The sequence below is a fragment of the Zea mays genome, chromosome 2, assembly GCF_902167145.1.
Source record: "Zea mays cultivar B73 chromosome 2, Zm-B73-REFERENCE-NAM-5.0, whole genome shotgun sequence".
In the NCBI taxonomy this organism is placed as follows: domain Eukaryota; kingdom Viridiplantae; phylum Streptophyta; class Magnoliopsida; order Poales; family Poaceae; genus Zea; species Zea mays.
The window spans coordinates 220,933,280-220,950,604 of NC_050097.1; the positions used below are offsets into that span (position 1 = coordinate 220,933,280).

The 17,325-nt window shown below is 43.1% G+C and overlaps 3 protein-coding genes across 4 annotated transcripts; 2 read left to right on the forward strand and 1 right to left on the reverse strand.

The window, feature by feature from the left end:
- Positions 1-5,985: 5,985 nt before the first annotated feature.
- LOC103649328 (uncharacterized) lies at positions 5,986-6,947 on the reverse strand (the record flags this gene model as incomplete). Its single annotated transcript, XM_008673629.2, has 1 exon — positions 5,986-6,947. A coding segment is annotated over one exon (393 nt), but the record flags the coding sequence as incomplete, so codon positions are not given.
- A 116-nt stretch (positions 6,948-7,063) lies between these two features.
- On the forward strand, positions 7,064-12,013 carry LOC100283226 (uncharacterized). Of its 2 annotated transcripts, NM_001156128.2 has the most exons (4): positions 7,205-7,437; positions 7,531-7,798; positions 11,102-11,206; positions 11,586-12,013. In NM_001156128.2, the coding sequence occupies exons 1-4, from the start codon at positions 7,235-7,237 to the stop codon at positions 11,694-11,696; spliced, it is 687 nt and encodes a 228-aa protein (NP_001149600.2). In that variant the 5' UTR covers positions 7,205-7,234; the 3' UTR covers positions 11,697-12,013. The 2 variants fall into 2 exon arrangements, with proteins under 2 accessions (XP_008668011.1, NP_001149600.2); XM_008669789.3 differs by lacking the exon at positions 11,586-12,013 and having other exon boundaries at positions 7,064-7,437; positions 11,102-11,418.
- Positions 12,014-14,079: 2,066 nt separating this feature from the next.
- LOC103649329 (PHD finger protein ALFIN-LIKE 3) lies at positions 14,080-14,721 on the forward strand (the record flags this gene model as incomplete). The annotated part of the gene is made up of 3 exons (XM_008673630.2): positions 14,080-14,143; positions 14,241-14,505; positions 14,589-14,721. Coding segments are annotated over 3 exons (462 nt in total), but the record flags the coding sequence as incomplete, so codon positions are not given.
- Between the last annotated feature and the right edge of the window lie 2,604 nt (positions 14,722-17,325).

Sequence of the window (17,325 nt, forward strand, 5' to 3'; positions counted from 1 at the left end):
ACACCCTCAGCCAAGGCAAACACCCCACCCACTCAGTTACTCTGCTCTGCCGGCTACACGCATAGTGTCGCTTCGCCTCCAGTCCACCCTCCTGGTAAGCACCTCCGCTCCACCACCAGTAATATCACAACACCACATGACACAGATTCTACTCAAGACTCTACCCATCCATATATCACTATTCTGACCACTATACTAAATATTTGTTGCTATACTTGTTGGTTTGTATGTTTGCTTGTTCATGTTGCATAGTTATCGGTGCGTTCGTGCCGTCTCGTGGAGGCCAGATCTGCAAGTCTACGCTAGGCGGTGGAGCCAGAAGCCAGTTCCGCGAGCTCCCCTTCCCCCTTCGCCGAATAAGCACGACAAGCTCACTGGATCCCTTTGATGCATAAATTACCTATGATTTTTCAACCACAACCCTCAGCCTGTTATTTTATGCATGATATGATTTTGAGACAAGTTATTATGGCCACCCAGCCGCTTGCCGCAACCAATCCCTGATATATTTGTTACAAATGATTTGAGGAAAGGTGTGAGTTTTCAAAAGAAAATGCTTTTCAAAATGTGTATGATGAAGGGTTTTCACCCTTATCACCTTGTGAGTGGGATAATCAGGGACTCCCTGGTTTAGGGGAGGGCCTAAGGTGTTGGCTCAGCTGGTTTAGGCGTGAGCAGAAGGATTGTCCCCTCATATAAGGACCGGTTTGTCATCTTCACTACTTGTACTCTTTAATAGTACAACCACTCGAGACTGTGTGGGCAGTCACTCAATCTGAACTCGTACGGTCCAACCCCAGGGTTATGAAGGCTGGGGAGCACCGGGAGGATAAGGAGGGGGAAAGTTTTGTCCGGTTTGGACATGGTGGTGGCCTGACTCCTTCCGGATAACCGTTAAGGTTAGGACGTGCGAGGAAAGAAAGAGATTCGGATTCGGATCTCATTGATCATGAGATCGCAGAGCCGGACTAGTGGGTAAAGTGTACACCTCTGCGCAGAGTTTGAAAACCTATTCGAATAGTCTGTGTCCACAGGAATGGACGAGTCTGGTATGGTATGGCAATTAATGTTTTGTTTTCCAAAAAAAAGAGATGCTTTTGAGAAAAGTGGTTTCTAAAAAGGTTCGGCGGTTGAGCCGTGAGCTATGGTGGACGGGAAGTCCAGTAGCTGTTTTTGAAAATGAAAACAAGTGGGAAACTGCTGAGATACCTGGATGGTTTTAGTCCAGGGGATTTTGTTATAATACTGAAAAACTTCCTGCTCCTTTTGGAGAGGATGCGCTTTGCAAAAATACAAAATGTTTTTCAAAACAACTCTGCATAAAATATTGTTGTTTCTGCAAAATATCCTGAGCTCCACATATTCCATGCATTATATCTGATTTCCCCATTCCGCGGGTGAAGGTGGGCTGCTGAGTACGTTTGTACTCACCCTTGGTTATTTGTTGTTTTTCAGAAAAAGGAGATCGGGTAAGAGTTACGACTGTTCCCAACCTTGCCTGTGGCTGTTGGACCGCTGATTTGCTTCACTGCGTATATCGGGCTGCTTCAGCCCCACTCTGATGATATGTCTTGAGTTGTGGACCAACTCTTAAAGTTGTTCGCCACCTTTATAGGTTTGTCTCGTTTAAGCAGATCTGGAATCATCTGATGTATAAATGTGTTTACTAGCCTCCTGGGACTAGTAATTGTATCACATTTGAGTCCCAGAGGATCGGGACGCTTCATATATCATTTTCACTTCTAAGGTTAGAAATAGTAACATTGCAAACATCAAAATCTTTAGCCTTAGCAAGCAATTTTTCATTTTCATTTCTAAGGCTAGCAAGTGAAATGTTCAATTCTTCAATCCTAGCAAGCAAATCATCATTATCATCTATAGTATTTGAAACATTACAAACATGAGAATCAACCTTAGCTAATAAATTGGTATTTTCATTTCTAAGGTTGGCAATAGTGTCATGGCATGTGCTTAGCTCACTAGTTAATTTCTCACATTTTTCTACCTCTAGAGCATAAGCATTCTTAACCTTAACATGCTTTTTATTTTCTTTGATTAGGAAGTCCTCTTGGGAGTCCAAGAGATCATCCTTCTCATGGATGGCACTAATTAGCTCATTTAGTTTTTCTTTTTGTTCCATGTTAAGGTTGGCAAAAAGGGTACGCAAATTATCTTCCTCATCACTAGCATTATCATCACTAGAGGACTCATATCTAGTAGATGATTTAGATTTAACCTTCTTCTTTTTGCCGTCCTTTGCCATGAGGCACTTGTGGCCGACGTTGGGGAAGAGAAGGCCCTTGGTGACGGCGATGTTGGTGGCGTCCTCGTCGTCGGAGGAGTCACTAGAGCTTTCGTCGGAGTCCCACTCCCGACAAACATGGGCATCGCCGCCCTTCTTCTTGTAGTACCTCTTCTTCTCCTTTCTTCTCCCCTTCTTGTCATCACCCCTGTCACTGTCACTAGAAATTGGACATTTAGCTATAAAGTGACCGGGCTTACCACACTTGTAGCAAACCTTCTTGGAGCGGGGCTTGTAATCCTTTCCCCTCCTTTGCTTGAGGATTTGCCGAAAGCTTTTGATGACAAGCGCCATCTCCTCGTTGTCGAGCTTTGAGGCATCGATTGGTTGTCTATTCGGTGTAGACTCCTCCTTCTTCTCCTCCGTCGCCTTAAATGCGACCGGTTGTGCCGCGGATGTGGAGGGATCATCTAGCTCGTTGATCTTCTTCGAGCCCTTGATCATATACTCAAAGCTCACAAAATTCCTGATTACTTCCTCGGGAGTCATTAGTGTATATCTTGGATTACCACGAATTAATTGAACTTGAGTAGGGTTAAGGAAAATAAGTGATCTTAGAATAACCTTAACCACCTCGTGGTCATCCCATTTCTTGCTCCCGAGGTTACACACTTGATTCACCAAGGTTTTGAGCTGGTTGTACATATCTTGTGGCTCCTCCCCTTGGCGAAGACGGAAGCGACCGAGCTCCCCCTCGATCGTTTCCCGTTTGGTGATCTTGGTGAGTTCATCACCCTCGTGCGCGGTCTTGAGTAAGTCCCAAATCTCCTTCGCACTCTTCAACCCTTGCACCTTGTTATATTCCTCTCTACTTAGAGAGGCAAGGAGTATGGTTGTGGCTTGGGAGTTGAAGTGCTTGATTTGAGCCACCTCATCCTCATCATAGTCTTCATGCCCTACGGATGGTACCTGTGCACCAAACTCAACAACATCCCATATACTTTTGTGGAGTGAGGTTAGATGAAATCGCATTAAATCACTCCACCTAGCGTGATCTTCACCATCAAATGTTGGTGGTTTGCCTAATGGGACAGAAAGTAAAGGTGTACGTTTAGAAATGCGAGGGTAGCGTATGAGAATCTTACTATACTTCTTACGCTCTTGGCGTTTAGAAGTGACGAACGCCGCGTCGGAGCCGGAGGTGGATGCCGATGAAGAATCGGTCTCGTAGTAGACCACCTTCCTCATCCTCTTTTTCTTGTCCCCATTCCGATGCGGCTTGTGGGAAGAGGATTTCTCCTTCTTCTCTTTGTGGTGTGAAGAAGATTTCTTCTCCTTCCCTTTGGAGGAGTCCTTCTTCTTCTCCTTCCTCTTGATGCGGGACTCTTCCGATGAAGTGCTCCCGTGGCTTGTAGTGGGCTTTTCGCCGGTCTCCATCTCCTTCTTGGCGTGATCTCCCGACATCACTTCGAACGGTTAGGCTCTAATGAAGCACCGGGCTCTGATACCAATTGATAGTCGCCTAGAGGGGGGGGGGTGAATAGGGCGAAACTGAAATTTACAAATATAAACACAACTACAAGCCGGGTTAGCGTTAGAAATAAAACGAGTCCGCGAGAGAGGGTGCAAAACAAATCTCAAGCAAATAAGGAGTGTGACACAAGGATTTGTTTTACCGAGGTTCGGTTCTCGCAAACCTACTCCCCGTTGAGGTGGTCACAAAGACCGGGTCTCTTTCAATCCTTTCCCTCTCTCAAACGGTCCTTCGGACCGAGTGAGCTTCTCTTCTCAAATCAAAGCCGGGAACAAAACTTCCCCCACAAGGGCCACCACACAATTGGTGCCTCTTGCCTTGATTACAATGGAGTTTTGATCACAAGAACAAGTGAGAAAGAAAAGAAGCAATCCAAGCGCAAGAGCTCAAAAGAACACGACAAATCTCTCTCGCTAAACACTAAAGCCTTGTGTGGAATTGGAGAGGATTTGATCTCTTTGGTGTGTCTAGAATTGAATGCCTAGCTCTTGTAAGTGGTTGAGAAGTGGAAAAAACTTGGATTCCATGAATGGTGGGTGGTTGGGGGTATTTATAGCCCCAACCACCAAACTAGCCGTTTGGTGGGGCTGACTGTCGTATGGTGCACCGGACATGTCCGGTGTGCCAGCCACGTCACCAAAGACGTTAGGATTCGACCGTTGGAGCTCTGACTTCTAGGCCCGCCTGGATGTCCGGTGGCGCACCAGACATGTACTGTAGAGTGTCCGGTACGCCAGCATGGGCGTGCCTGACTTCTGCGCGCGCTAGCGCGCAATAAATGCGTTGTAGGTAGCCGTTGGCGCCGAAATAGCCGTTGCCCCGCAGTTACACCGGACAGTCCGGTGTACACCGGACATGTCCGGTGAATTATAGCGGAACAGCCGTCGCAGTTTCCCGAAGCTGGCGAGTTCCTGAGGCGCCGTTCCTTGGAGCACCGGACACTGTCCGGTGTACACCGGACAGTCCGGTGTACACCGGACAGTCCGGTGAATTATAGCGGAGCGCCTCTGAAAATTCCCGAAGGTGACGAGTTTGGGTTGAAGTCCTCTGGTGCACTGGACACTGTCCGGTGCGCCAGACCAGAGGTGCCTTCGATTGACCCTTTGCTCCTTTGTTGAACCCATTAATTTGATCTTTTTATTGGCTAAGAGTGAACCTTTTACACCTGCATAATTTATACACTAGAGCAAACTAGTTAGTCCAATTATTTGTGTTGGGCAATTCAACCACCAAAATCAATTAGGAAAATAGGTGTAAGCCTAATTCCCTTTCAGGGCGGAGTTGCCATGAAATGGCTTGGGGTGGGATGAGAGGAGGCCCTTGCCCCTCTATTTATAGCCATGGTGGGGGGAATTAGGGGGAGGGATGAGAGGATTAGTGGGAGGATGAGAGGATTAATGGGAGATTAGCATGGATTTGTCTTATATGAGTGTAATTAGCTTGTAGAGCTCACCGTATGACACCGGAGGCATACGTATACGTATGAGCATGAGGAAAGTTATGAAGAAAATATTTGTAGGGACTTCAAAAATGATTCTGAAGGTATTTCTCAGGAAGGAAATACTTGGAGATATATCGGCGTAATATTTGAGCAGTATTTCTGAAAGAGTTTGAGGGTGATCACTGGGGAAATATTTGTAGGATATTTTGAGGATGATTTTTGATAGAATATAGACCACTATATTTTACTTGTTGATATCAACTTGCAAACAAACATTTTGAAACAAAATTTGAAATTCATTTTGAATTTAGAGCGAGTTTGAGAAAATTTCAAGATTTGAATTTTTGGGATGCTACAATGACTTAGCAACTTTTCAAACACGTTTTCGAAAAGTTTTTCAACTCTCGAAACCGGAAGCGCTGTTAGACCTCATGCAAATGCAACCACTAGATGTTCTATGAGGCACTAAGTTTTACACAGACCAAAATCATTGACCCCCTCTTAATAGTACGGTCATCTAGCCTACTAATCCGGTCAAATGTCTTCTCTAAACTCCTGTAGACCGGCAAAAACAAAAACCTATGTTATACCTTTGCCTTCACTTGATCCACAACCAATGCTTAAGAGTCTCCAAGATTTTCTGTTCTCTATGGTCCAACCTGCATTCTTATTTCTCTAAGAACTGTTAGTCCACAAATATTTATCATTAATTACCAAAACATCACTAAGGGGCCTAGATGATTCACACTTGGGCTCTTCCGCCACCGAGCGTCTGGACTGACGACATGATATCATGGCGTTTGAGGCTGCCTTTAGGATGCATATGTGTGCTATGCACCTTCCCGTCACGGTCAACGACAATGATATACCCCATTGTCATCAGCTCTGTCATGCACAGGGAAATAAAAAATGCGTCAAATTCAACTTCACCTACGTACGACAACAGTGACTGAAGTTTTGTAGTAGAAAGTAATGCAACTAAATTTACCGGATTTAACCTTCTCTAGAGCGTCAAACAACGCTTTGTTCCGCTATTTGTTGAGCAACTGGTGTAGAGCAGCAACACCCAAGGAAACAAATCAGAAAACACACAACAGTCGAGCATTTCGAGAAACAACACAATAGTCGAGCACGATGCAGAGAGGCTGGGAATCCAAAAAAAAAACACCAGCAACACCACCTCGCCTCGCTCACCCTAGACCCTAGTTTTATGGCTTCTTCTAGGCTACAAAAGGCACCTAGAAGACGAACAACACACCCGTACTCAGCGGGATTACAGACAAACAACGAAAACAAGTTCGTCCGATCACCACCCAATCTCCCTCCCCCCTCGCCGTTCACGTCGACAGCTCTCGGCGCAGCTTGCAGGAGAAGAGCCGACACACGTCCATGTTGAGGTCGACGACGACCGCCAGAGCGACGAACGCGGCGACGTCCTCAGCGCTCCCGACGTGCGCCACGCCGATCTCCACGGAGGGCCTGCCGCGCCGGCCCTCCCCCTGCACGGCGGCCGACATCACGAAGCCGCCCGGGGGCCAGAGCGCGTGGCCTAACTCGCCGCTGCCCCGCCGGGGGGATCCGACCGTGGTCAGGTCGATGGCGAACCGCCCGCCGCGGGCCACCGGGATGCCGGACTCGGCCACGCACACGCCCGAGCCGGTGATGTTGTTGTTGTGGTCGGGCACCAGCTCGAAGCGGTAGCCCAGCTGGGCGTCCCCGACGTGGAGTCGACGTGGATGTCGCAGAGGCGGGGGCACGGAGATGGTCTACACTAGTAGAGATTTTGAAAACAGAAAAAGGAAATCAAGGGTCGCTACCTCAATTACCAATTCACCCGCTGCCGCTGCCGCTGCCAGCCAAAATGGGCACAGACGGACGCGCAGACGAAAAAAAACACTTTCCGTCAGCTGCAAGAAAGGAGAACCAATTCTCCCTCGAAAAAAAAGTCCCGTCGTTTTCCTCACAGTTCCTTCGCTCTCTGGCCTCCGCTTCCACTCCCGCCCGCCCCGCCGTCGCGATGCACAAGACGGCTCAGGCCTGGTTCACCGGCGGGACCGCCGCCTCCTCCGGCGCCGCTGCCGAGTCGCAGCCGTCCCTGCTCGCTGACTGGAACTCGTACGCCGCCACCCGCTCCGACGCCTCCTCCTCCTCCCCGCTCCCCTTCGACATCGAAGCCGCCGTCCGCTCCGCCAACGACACCGTCTCCGGCACCTTAAGCTCGTGAGTGCCTCCCCCCGTCCCCATCCCGACCCCAAAACCTCAGATCCGGTCTCCCCTCGCTCCCTCTCATCGGATCCGATCTGACCGCCTCAGGGTGACCAAGGGCGTGCGGGAGCTGCCGGGGAGCTTCCAGAGCGCCACCAGCAGCTTCCCCTCCGGAAAGGCTCTCATGTACTTCGGCCTCTTCCTCGCCACCGGCATCTTCTTCGTCTTCATCGCCTTCGCGCTCTTCCTCCCCGTCATGGTGCTCATGCCACAGAAGTTCGCCATCTCCTTCACGCTCGGGTGCGCGCTCATCATTGCCTCGCTCTTCGCGCTTAAGGGGCCAGCCAACCAGCTCGCCCACATGACTTCCAAGGAGGTAATGCAGTTACCCCGCTTTGCACTACTGTTACTTCTACGTTTCCTGTAGTCTAAATATTAAGTCTCACTTTATCATTTGGGAGGGCGGTATGCTGTTGCTGTTATAATCATTTACTATGGTCGTGCCCGTGCGTTGCCACGAGAGTAAAAAATTTAGTGTGAAACATAGATACGGAACGACAAATATTACTATATTATACAAATCTGTGTGCCAAGGAAAATTTCTCACTAAACAAAATGCAATGCAATGAAACTTGTTATACTCTTGCCATGCTACACAAGCTTTAGTTTCACAAAGTCACCACAAGCAATTCGACCAAGCAGAAACACTGCAGCACATTTGCTAGAGGTCTACACTGTTTCTGTTTCCCATTTGACGATTCTATCTGCAAAGAAGTGAATCACTCCTGGTCCTTGTATTTGTTTTTTTCCATCAGTTGACGCATCTCGAAGGACAATCTGCCTCTATTTTAGATAGTGGCAGGCAATGTCCTTTTCACATTTACTATGTCCTAAATGCTAAACCTTTAGAATTCAGAACACATTACTATGCCCTTTTCACATTTACTTAAAATACCCTAAATGCTAAACCTTCAGAATTTGGAACACATTACTATGCCCTTTTCACATTTACTTCAAATCTTAAGAAACCTCTAGTTTCAGTTAACTCTTCACTGAACTAACAGCCACTTGGACAACCATGAGTCCTTGACTGTGACATCTTCCCACGGCTTCACCCAAACCTTTGCTCTGTACAGACAGACTCTTTTTTCCATCCTCAGCTGCCTCCAGTATCAGGTCATGTAGGGTCTCGGTCACCACCTGCTGCTTGGATTTGAGCACCCTAGTAAACTCTAAAGCAGCACCCTACAAGAAAATTATCCAAGCATCATGAAGAACTCCGAGGGTGATATAACCACCACAATCTTTGTTGTTAATAGAGCTGGGATCTGAAAGCAGAGAGACTTTCCTGCCAGCAGAGTTATCAATGTGAGAAAAGGAAGACGAAACTACCATCCGCATGGGGAAAAACAAAAAAAAAACTACATAAGATAAAGAAGAGCATTACAGAGAACACACCTAATTATAAGAATATGACTGTTATGGTCGCTAGATCGGTGAGGGATTGGAGAGGGGTATCGATGGGCAGGAAGCCAGGAACGTCGGCCGGGGGCCTCTACCCACGGCCGAGCAACAGAAGGGTTTCTCCCTTCTAATTCTTGCCTAATTTATTTCTCATACATTGATTATATAAATAGGCCGGCTGGCCGCCCCTGTCACTTTAAAACTCTCAACAAACTAACTGATAACCTTCCTAGATAATCTCAACTAATCTCATAAATAATCTCAACTAATCTTCTAATCTTATCTCTAACTATCCTTGTCCAATCTCCCTTGGAGGGCCTATGGTTGTTGCTGCTGCAGCCCCTCCGTGGGCCTCTTTAGGCGCTGACAATGACATACAAAATATTTGATGTGGTGATAGGGACAGTGTTATGACATTACAAGTAAAAATAGCAATCACCATATACAATGTTTGTTGTTGCAGCTGCAGTCGAAAGCAAGCTATCTTAACGGTTCCTCGTATATTCTATTTCCATAATAACACATGAAAGCTGATCAAATCCACAATTACTAAGAAGAATTCCCAGTCTAAAAAGGGCAAAACTATATTTAAGAAATAAACACGAAAATTGATTCATAGCTCCATACAAATGTATAAACGATGGTCATTGGATCCTAAAAATAACTGTGGCACAGGAACAAATCACTGCAGCCCATGAAAATCAGCGGCATAAGTGGCTCCTCAACGAGCACACACGATCCGACTTTAACGCGTAACCACACATAACAGTAGCAGCTCCTATACTGTGATGAATCGGTTACAATAGCAGCAAAGCAGGTATTTATATACATGCTTTTAATTGGTTGGTAGCTAGTTAATTTGTTCTCATTGGCTATTAGTTCCCTTGTTAGTAGTTTAATAACATAGCAGGCCTAATCGCTGTCCTGTAGAACTTGACTTTCAACTTCTGTGGCACTCTCTTGACGCATAGGACTTCCGATGCTTAACGCCATTTCATCCACCTCGCTTTGATTTTATGGCTAACATCTTGATCAATATCACCATCTCTCTGTAGCATCGATCCCAAATAACGAAAGGTGTCCTTCTTTGGTAGTACCTGGCCTCCCAAGCTTACATCTCCATCCCGAGTTCCTCACTAATTGTAGTACCAAAGTCACATCTCATATACTCGGTTTTGGTCCTCTTAATTCTAAATCCTTTTGACTCTAGGGTCTGACGCCATAACTCTAGCTTTCTATTTACTCCTTCCCAGCTTTCATCTACTAGAACTACATCGTCAGCGAAAAGTATACACCAAGTGATATCTCTTTGTATATCCCTCCTGACCTCGTCTAACACTAAGGCAAATAAATAAGGGCTCAAAGCTGAACCTTGATGTAGTCCTATGTTAATCGGGAAAACATTTTTATCACCATCAGTTGTCCGGACGCTAGTCACAACCTTGTCATACATGTCCTTGATGAGCGTAACATATTTTGTTGGGACTTTATGCTTATCGAACATTGTCTTGATGTCTACCAATGAATATTTCTCTACAATCAACTGTAGGTTATCCGTGCTCACTGCCTCATTGGCATTAAAATGTTCTTTTCTATTGTGTCACTTCAGTTTTTTTCTATGTTTTAGGGCAATTCTACTTTTTGTGAAATCGAAGTAAGGGTTCCTTATCTCCCTTCTGCTTGATATATAGATTATTTCACACAAGAAAACATAAAATATCAAACAAGCAATCCAGAGGGGAAATATCATCAATCTAAACAAACGGCTTGTGTTCCTTAAGCATAAAATATTTGGCTCAATATTCTGAGCATTCTAATAAACTTTGTTACAGTAATTTGTCTACAATAGATCTGTGGAGTGTGGATGAAATACTCTCTGATATACGTAAGGCTTTTCTTAGCTTGGTCCAAACTCCAAAAGCTATAGCAACTTTGTGATGGACTGGATGGTTGCAGACTTGGAGCAACCAAAAATTCACAGGAACAACCTCCTTCCAACCCACTATTGTTATTTTAAGTCATTAGCAACAATTGGAAAATATATAATGAAGCCTTTTATTGTTTCTGTCTTTCTGTGTAAGTAACTGTACATGAATATTTAAGAATATTAAGTCAGTACATGAATACTGCCTTAATATTGTTGAATAACTGTAATATCTGTAACATGGGAAGCACATGATGTCTGATGACGAATTTTGTCTGCTTTCCTATACAGAGGCTACCGTTTTCAGTTGGATTTATTGGATGCATGGTCGGTACAATTTATGTTTCTATGGTGCTTCACAGCTATTTCCTCTCTGTGATCTTCTCAGTCCTTCAGGTATGTCCTTGGCCAGTGCAATTTTTGTCTGGTCTGTATTTTTTCAAATCTTGCTATACTGTAGAGGTCACTTGTTTTAGTGCTTTAGGCACACTTCCTGTTTGTGAAACATCTAAAACAGGCTGATAATCTGAATAATGAGTTCACAATCAGTGTCTTCTTCATTTCGAAGAGGAAGGAAAGAGTTTGCCTTCTCCTTCACTCCCAAAAAAGAAAAAGAAAACAAAATAATTCTCCTTCCCTACTTCTCTATCGAACAATACAGTATCGTGATAAGCTGTCATCTGGTCTATGGCTTGTGAAACTGCAATCCCTCAGCATTATCTTGCGCATTTTGCTTTTCAGACTCATGCAATTTTTCTCTCTTTTCTCAACCCAGGTTCTGGCCCTTGCATATTACACCATATCCTACTTCCCTGGAGGATCTAGTGGACTGAAATTCATCTCGTCTGGTCTCTTGTCCTCGGCAACAAGCTGTTTTGGTCGATGACCTTCCTTTGTCAATTGTCATACATTTATTTGATCATACCATGTTATCGCTTTAAGATTTTTGTATGTAGCTGCTGATCATCCCTTTGAGGCTTTGTTTGGTACTCTAGTATTGACTCTAATCCTCATGTGTTGAGGTGGATTGATGTGTAAATTAGTTTATGTTACACCTCAATCCACCTCAATACATGTGGATTTTGGTCAATACTAGAGTACCCAAACTAGGTCTGATAGAGATTCCATGGTGTTTCCTCTCCTGTTTGTTTGTCTAGACTTGGACTGGTGTTGAATATATAGATTATAGTGTGGAAATGATTCGTCGCCCCTGTATCTCATTGACTCTGTGTCCCTTGTGGCTGTAGATTGTGAAAGAAATATGCTATGACCAATTTAAAGGTAACGCTGTGGGATGATGTTGAGATTATTGCAATTCTAGAATTGCATTATAAATTGTCACGATAATTCTACCGAGCTCAATTATGTTTTCAAATGGTTGGCACTTGCCTCTGATTCAACGGTCATTTGAGATATGTGGCGTCCGATAGATTCGGCTGAAGACTGGGTTGTGAGGTCTATTAAGGCATGTTTGGTTTTGGACCCTAGTTGTATAGAATGACTTCGTTCGAGGCTTCCAACTTATGAGAATGAAATGACTTTGTTCTGCATTTGAAAGATAGAATGACTTTGGTCCACTGTGAGCCAAAAGGTTTGATAGCCCGTTTGGATGTAGATATTGGAGCACTAAATTGGAAATTTGAATCAGCTTTCCTGAATTCCGTTGTTTGGTTGCACATGAAATTGAGATTAGGAATTAGAGATTCAATTTCAGGGAATTGGTAAATTCTCTCTCAATATATAACATCACCCCTTTGAATTGCGTTTAACTAGACCACATAATTTTAAACTCCAATCCTGTAACATCCAAACAATATAATTAAATTATATCTTATTTCAATATTACGACTGATTTGGTATTGAACCCAATTCAATTCTATAACCTCCAAAATCGATATCCTAACATAGCATGATAGTTTTTTTTGAGAGGTGGGATTTAACATATTAGATGAATTTTCTTTTTTTAATACGCTATGTTGCAGATGTCTGACGATGAATGGAGCCGCTCTGCATATACCAAACGCTATCTAACTTTGTGAACAAATGACTAAATTATCCACACGACCACAATTGGGCGCTGATAAGATCCACACTTGCTGGTTTTAATTCATCCGGTCTTTATCAACCGTCACATCAGTTATAGATCATTATCAACTTTTATCTACAATGATGTTTTAATACACGGTCACTTAAGACCATGTTTAGGTACAATGTCTCTCAAAACAATAATTTTACTTATGATGACAATACCGTAGTTTTGGATAGCTCTAAAAAATATCATGGTTTTAAAAAAACATCGTTTGGATTCAACGTTATAAATCGTGGTATTAAGCAAAAGCTAGTCATGTTATAAAAACTTTAGGTTGAAGTGGAGTTTTTAATATAAAAAATACCATGGTATTTAGAATACCATGATTTTGAAAATATAGTTCTTACGAATGCAACCAAACATCTTATGATATAAAATAATATGGTATTCTTAAAAACCATGATATTGCCTACAAACTACAAAAATACTTCACTTCCAAGCATTACATAAACATAATTTTTATAAACTTTTAGTAAAATAAAGCGCAATGTTTTTATTAAATAGAAATTTATACAAGTATATAATTAAGCAAATAAAAACTACGTTATTCATAAAAAACTAATAAAAAGTAAAAACTATATAATTCATAAAAAATCGTTATCTTTCTCTTCCATCTCCTTATTATCTATTTTTAGTTGTTTTGTCAATTTTAAGGCTATTTTATGGGTTCTTTTTATCTTTGTACATGTTGTGAGCCGAGCGATCCAATAACTTATTGAATTGGTCAATCAATTTAGGTTGAGTTTTACTTTTAATTAACCTAGTATAGTTTGTTCAACACCTTTTTTCATAATCGGGGACTCATTCCACTTGTTGTTGACCCATTTTTTCTTCTAAGCTCTTGCCCTATTGCAATCAATAGGACGTGGTGAGCCCATATTTTTAGGTGTTATGGATTTATAATCACCGTTCAAATTTGAATGAATATTTTGTTTTCTCTACTAACTATTAAGACCCTACTGTAGACTGCCCCCGCCTCCCTACACCCGCCCGCGCGCCCGCCGCGAACCGCCCGCCCGCGTGCCGCAATTCTCGCCCGCCCTCCGCAATCCGCCCTCCGCCCTCCGCGAACGGCCTCTCCCCGCGCCTCCGCTCCTACGGCCCCGTCCTCGTGGCGTTCCGGCGTGCATCTGAGACCCGCCTCGCCGCAGCGCTCTTGAGACCCGCGCAGATCTAACGAACGCTTGTCTCTCGCGTCGTTGCCGGTGCAGATGTGGACGATTTCTGCAGCTTGTGCGACCCAGGTGAGTGATATCGATCTGTGGCGAGCTCTTCGCGTGCGTAGAGTGGTGGACCCGGGCGGAGAATGAGTGGATCGCCGTTTCCTTTTCCTGCATGCAGATAAGGAGAATTTGTGCCTCTACGGCCTTCCCAACGGGAGCTGGGAGGTGTCGCCGCCGGCGGAGGAGGTTCCTCCGGAGTTGCCCGAGCCGGCGCTCGGCATCAACTTTGCGCGCGACGGCATGCTGCGCCGCGACTGGCTCACACTCGTCGCCGTCCACTCTGACTCGTGGCTCATCTCTGTCGTATTCTTCTGTGACTCGTGGGTCATTTTCATGCATGTGGTTCTTGCCAATGCAGCTGCTCTCAGATTTGAAATGCACAAGTACGTACTTACCTTGCATGCACAGGATGACATCAGTGGACAGGAAACTAACTGACTACTCGTTCTCTTGTCTAACTATACAGACTTACGGAGGTGGTTAAAGCTAACGAAAAAATGTTGATTGCAGCAGGAAACTTTGTTATACCCTTCTATAAACACAACACCTTCCATGAATCACAAACAAACATGAAGAATCAATTGATCAGTGCGGTCTAATAGAAAGAAAATAGTTGCATCAAAATTAATTAGGGCTCTAATGATAGCTATTTCTAATTGTTTCAGTTATGTTATTACTTAGTTCTCTATATTTCCTATTTGTTTCAGTGGATCAAAATTTTGGTATGTAATCCCATTTTTTCTATTAGATCCTTACTTACTATTTTAAAGACAGCTAGCTATATACTATTTCAAAGTTTTATGTGTTCTTTGAAAACAACTATCAATACATTTGTATGTAATAATGGATCTTTAAAGTTTCATAGTTCTATCAGTGTGACTATGCTCCCTTGTAATTGTTACATGCACCCTATACGAGCGGGGGGAAGAGGGGGAGCGAGGGGGAGCAGCGATGGTGGAGGAATTTGTGGTCCAGACGGAAACAGAATTGGGGGGCAGATCTTCATGTTTCCAAACTACTTTCCTTTAGACAAATAGAACAATAATAAACTAATATATGCCCATTGATTTAGAAGAAATAACTCTATCCTCAATTCCATTTTGCAGGCTAGAATAGTAGGTGGGACAGACACTGATGGGACACCTATTATTGCAGTGATTGCAAAGTTCATGGATATATTAACTACTGGACTTGTTACAACCCCATTATCTTGCAACACTAAATTACATTGAGTTTTTGAAGATTGGGAATTTGTGACCTCATATCTTGAATTTATTTGGTTCTGATGAGGTTCATGGTTTACCTATGTAGATTCAGAAGTGTATCTAGCTGAAAAGATGGACAGATACCTGGGAGACAACTGGAAGAGCTTTACCAGTAGGAATTGTTTGATTGTTCTATAGTTTTCATCTGTCATCTAGGCTGGGCCCCTTATCATCATATCTATTGTTAGTGTGGTTGGTAAAAAATATGGATTACCCTTATATTAAGGTTTATTTGCAATTTAGCTTATATATGTTGTTTATCTTTCTACTCTTTGATCATTCCAGATTAGCAACCTCATTGCCTTATGTCGATTACTGGTGAAATGGAAAAGAGTATATAATTTTACCATATGTTATTTTTAGCTTAAAGAGCTAGAGAAAATGGGTCCTAAAAAGGGAGTGATTAGTCAGTCTGTGAAAGATGTGGTGCAAGGCCTGGTGGATGATGATCTTGTCTAGAAGGACAAAATATTTTTTTGACATTGTGTTAATTTATTAGTGATTCAAAAATAATTTCTTGTATTACCCAACAGCTTGCTCTTGCATATAACCGAACCTTTATATATATTGTCTGTGCTACAAACAAATATATTTTGTTCATAACCTTTTCGTCTCTAACTCCTAGCCTATAATAGTTTTCTTGCAGGTGTACTTTTGGAGTCTTCCAAGTTGTGCTGGAACCAGGTACTGTCATGACTTATTCCTCTCAAATCTTCTTTCCTTGGATACTTTGATGAATTGGTGATTGATAAGTTGCTGATCTTAACTAATAACTAACAATAAGATACAACACCAAGAAACAACACCTTTGTTCTATGGTTTTCGGATGATGGGTAGTATAGGACATTAACTGTGGGCTTTCTTGCTAAGTGCATTACGGATGAAACAGAGCACTTCCTATTGAAGGAGGATAAGATCATAGACATATATGGCTACCCTTGTGTCTGATCTTGATTTGTGGCTTTTGTTGATTTTTAAATCTAAGTTACTACTACTTGCTTAGAACTAGAGGGCTTTGTTATTGTTGTTGTAATACGCTGAGAAAAATGCACACCACACTAAAACTCTATAGAAAAGTTTATAATTTTGTGATGAACTTTGGATCTATAAAGCAAGCATACGGTAGAAAAAATGGGACTCTAGCATTATATATATTAGTTAGTTCACATTCTAGATTTATATTTCTTTTTAATTCTAACAGACAATAGATTCGAGGTACTCTGACAATTTGATTTTATGATGATTTGCTTTAGTTCCTTTGGTGGGCTGCTTTACCATTTTATTACTTCACCTCATTCTGTCATCTAGCTAAAAATGGGAACTAACTGGTATGATGATTTCTGATGGCTTGAGCAGGATGAAGTTTGTTGCCGCCTACCTGCTTGCTATCCTCACTAGGAATCCAGCCCCTCCGCTAAGAACTTGACAACCATTATGGAGTGGGGTAATTTCATTTAACTGTCATTCCAATGGATAACTCTTGTTACTATTAACTCTGCTTTGCTTCATGGAAAAGACTTGATTCTGGCAATAGCATTACCTACTTCTTGGATGTAGGTTTTTTATGTTTAACTAGAATTTAGCACAAATGGTTTGATTTGCATTGGTAGTGTATTCATCACAATAGTGTTCTTGTACTCAGTGATTTTATTTAGGTAGTGTTTGGTTCTAGAGCCAATTGGGATGGAGTGGCTCCATGCCAAGGAGCAGCTTCGTCCGGGAGATTTTAGGGGGTGCCGGATGGTTCATCATTTGAGTATAATTTTTCTTTTTTAGAGCCACTTTGCCCTAGATGGAACCAATCCAAACAGCAACAAATTGAGAGCGAAGTGGCTCCGTCCCATACTCCAGAACCAAACAATACCTTATTGTTCTGCTCTTCTACTTGTACTTGGTCGCATGACTCATGAAGCAAAAGCATATGATTCAATCATTCCT

Excerpts from the sequence above, each read along its gene's own strand:
- LOC100283226 (XM_008669789.3), top strand. The coding sequence starts at position 7,079 with ATGGGCACAGACGGACGCGCAGACGAAAAAAAACACTTTCCGTCAGCT. Across the intron at positions 7,438-7,530 it reads GTCTCCGGCACCTTAAGCTC|GGTGACCAAGGGCGTGCGGG; the intron begins GTGAGTGCCTCC and ends TGACCGCCTCAG. Across the intron at positions 7,799-11,101 it reads CCCACATGACTTCCAAGGAG|AGGCTACCGTTTTCAGTTGG; the intron begins GTAATGCAGTTA and ends TTTCCTATACAG.